General features: G+C 37.7%; 1 protein-coding gene across 4 annotated transcripts; it reads right to left on the bottom strand.

Moving 5' to 3' along the window:
- Positions 1 to 1,255: 1,255 nt before the first annotated feature.
- Positions 1,256 to 3,126, bottom strand: LOC113736825 (uncharacterized). 4 transcript variants are annotated; one of them, XR_011842114.1, is made up of 3 exons: positions 2,511 to 3,126; positions 2,100 to 2,183; positions 1,256 to 2,015 (listed from the first exon to the last, which is right to left on the bottom strand). XR_011842114.1 is itself a non-coding variant. In XM_072083436.1 (2 exons), exon 1 carries the CDS (start codon positions 3,124 to 3,126, stop codon positions 2,518 to 2,520), a length of 609 nt encoding a protein of 202 aa, XP_071939537.1. In that variant the 3' UTR covers positions 1,256 to 2,372; positions 2,511 to 2,517. The 4 variants fall into 4 exon arrangements, 2 of the variants coding, with proteins under 2 accessions (XP_071939537.1, XP_027119794.1); XR_011842115.1 differs by having other exon boundaries at positions 2,100 to 2,180; XM_072083436.1 differs by having other exon boundaries at positions 1,256 to 2,372.
- Between the last annotated feature and the right edge of the window lie 228 nt (positions 3,127 to 3,354).

Raw genomic sequence — 3,354 nt, 5'->3', positions numbered from 1 at the left:
ACTTGAAAGCCAAGTAGGTCCCTTCATCACTCTCAGAATCGGGTCTAATAGTAGAACAAATTTTTGACACTATTTATCTAGGTAGTGATTGGTTACCAAGATTTTTTCCTGACGTTTTGTTTTCTAATTCTATAATGACATCAGAAACCAACGAATTTGTTTGCCTTTTTTTTTTTGTTGGGACCCGGGGGGTGGGGGTTGGTCGGGGCGGGGTTGTTAGATATCTTAAAGGAGGAGATCGCTCTCAACGTCGTCGTTCGCCACATGAAAACTATCCCTTCTTCGTTCTTCGTTGTATGGTGGAATCTTGGAGAATCAAGGCTCAGTAGCAAGTGAAGATTGTAGAATGATCCTTTAACTTCTAACAGAGGTAATATTTTTTAAAAAAAATTCAAATTTTTGTTTAAAATTGAAGAATTTGTGGGAAGAGTGGCTTGGATGAATTGAGGATATCAAATGTTTAATTTTGGATGGCTCATCTTCATGTTTTAGACTTTGAAAGCTTAATAGTGATTGCTTTCCATGAATTTGTGTTACAATTTAGTGATAATTTTGTGGGTGGATGATTATAATTCAGCAGTTTGACAATTGTTATTCATGTTTCAAAAAAGTTAAATTTGTGTATAATTTCTTTGAGAAAGAAAAAATTCCCAAGTTGCATACAAAGTAGTCATATCTGATGTCGTGTAATGGCCATTAAAATCTTTGGGGAAATTGTCGTCTTTTACTTGAATCGGCTCTTCGAAACAAAATGAACAAGTGTTCTTAAGCTGCAGGCTTTGTTACTCAGAACAGCGTCTATTGTGGAGCTTACTGCCTAAAAAAAATGCAGCCAATCAAGCTTCTGCATTGCTTGAGTAGTGAATTGCAGCAGTTAAACGATGATGATTGTTATGATGGATACAGATCTAGTAAAGAGAATGTGACCATTCCAAGGTTTAATGGAGAAGAGGCTTCTAACTTAGATTAGTTTGCTCTGATGATGCAAATTAGTAGGTCCTATAGAAGACTGGAAAATATGAAGTGCCAAGTTGAGCGATGCGAATTTAACAAACTGAGACGTAACATCATCAAGAAACTAATCACCAGCAATTTAGAGATGAAGTAAAAGCTAAAAAAAGCAAATGTTTGTCGAGAATTAACAAAATTTTCCAGTTCATTGTCCAGCAGTTAGAAGTCCCTAACATCTTTGAGCAAGTCATGTGTGATATGTCCATTAGTAGATTTAGATACAAAATATATATTTGAGTATATCTTCTTAGAAATGAATTGAAGAAATGGATAAGCTGATGAAATTTGATTAAATAGACTTACAAATGATCAGAGGAAGGATAAAGTAACTTGATCCAAATCATGCCCATCATCTCAAGTGTAAACTCTTAACAAGGACTTTGATTTCCCTATTTTCTTCCCCAATCTTAATTGCTGACTTTTCTGCAGATTCTCCTCACCAATGCACTTCAATCATCTCCAATGTGTATATGTTCACAAAATCCTCCGGAAGTTTTTCAAGGTCTTTTCAATTTTGTAAGATGAGTCTTTCAATCTTGGGGAAATCATCAGAAGAGGCTTTCCATTGAGGAATGTTCAGTTTGTATAAGCTCAAGAACTTGAGTTTCTGAAACTCTTCTTCCACATCCCATATTTTGCCCTCAAAGGCACCAGAAAGTAACTTGAGAACTTCCAGGTTTGGTATTTTCCCGATTGTGGAGATGTGACTCCATGGAAGGACAGAGTTTGATAAAGTCAATTTCTTTAGATTCAATGGGAGATTGAACTCGCCATTGTTAAGAGGTTCCCATAGCAGAATATCTTGAGTGACTCTAGATGAGTTAGAAAGTTCAATCTTGGAAACTGATTGCAATTCGAGGAAGAATCATAGAATATGCAACTAAGTTTGCAAAGATTTGGAAGCTTCTCTATTATCCTCTCTGCATCCTCACCACAAGAAAGAGATGGGCTGGAAAAGCTGCCCAAATTTTCTAATACGAAGCAATCACCAAACTGTTCATCATCTGAGTTGAAAGAAACGTGGAGGGTTACATGAAGATACCTTAAACTTGTGATGCGCCAAATAGTATTTGGTAAGATGATCTTACGAATTAATCCCTTCACAATAAGAGTTTCCAGTTTCCTGAGGCTGGCTATTGATTGTAGAGTGGTTTTCAGATAGCCTCCAACTGCTAAATATCTCAATTGTATCAGGAGTCTAATTTCAACGGGAAATGAAAGACCCAAAATGAAGCATTCAAAATCCAACACACTAAGTAATTTGAAGTTGTGCCAAATGAATGAGACGTCATAAGGGCGTTCAGGTTTTTGAATCTGTAGATGCAGAGAACACCAAAGAGCAGGTGGCGAAGCCAGAAGATCTTGATTCAACAAAATGGTTTCGCTTCAAAAATATAGCCAACTGATTTGATGCAAATGATGCAGGAGGTGCATGATGGTAAAAATCAAACGCGAAACAATAATCAGTACTAGATAAAGAGGCATATGGTTTGTCATACCTGGTTATCAGCTGAAAGAAGTTCTATCTTGGGTTTTAGACTTACAGAAATCAAGGACAAGATCATGGAGGGGACAAGCTCTAACCCTGCTGTTGGATCTTCTTCTGGAGATTATCACCAAGCTTCTGTCAATCAAATCCATCAAGAAATCCTTGGCTGCATCTTCAAAGCTCTTCTTCTTAGTTTCTTTTTCTCTGTTGCTGAGATCCACCACAATTTCCTGGATCGCTGGTGTACTGTTTCTTGATAACCTCTCAAATATATATTGGGTGACTTTCTTGGAAGCTTGGACTTCCGCATCAGGGGTTGTCAAACGAATTCCCCTGGCTTTCATGCTAAGAAGTCTGAACTCCTCCAGCACATTGTCCAACCAGAAGAAATCCTGCCATTGACCATCAACCTCAAATGAATCAACTACGTTCTCCACTTTATATGCTGAATCAGTGACTTGATCAACAAGATCTTCTAGCTCTGGATGCTCCTCAATGTCCAACTCTGAAACATTCTCGAAAAAAGACCTCAATGACTTGAGATGTATTTGAATCTCTTCAATGTGGTGCTTCACCAGTGCAGTCGAGGCAGGATTATATTCAGCAGCTCCCCAAGGTTTCTCCATAGAAAATCAGGGAACTTCAGTTTTGAAGTCTTTGGGAATTAAACTATGAAAATTTAGGAATGATCTCTGTGAGCTTTGCCTTGGTTGCTTCACCTTATCTAACAGCTCTGAAATTGAAAATGTGGTCATTTCATCGTGTGACAAGGAAATAATGAGAGACTACACAGAGAAAACACAAGATGAAATGACCACCCTTTCATTTTCTGAGCTGTTAGATAAGGTGAAGCA

Source organism: Coffea arabica, chromosome 3e (assembly GCF_036785885.1).
Source record: "Coffea arabica cultivar ET-39 chromosome 3e, Coffea Arabica ET-39 HiFi, whole genome shotgun sequence".
Lineage (NCBI taxonomy): Eukaryota > Viridiplantae > Streptophyta > Magnoliopsida > Gentianales > Rubiaceae > Coffea > Coffea arabica.
Note: the sequence above shows the minus strand (reverse complement) of the source record. Positions and strands in the feature narration are given on the sequence as shown.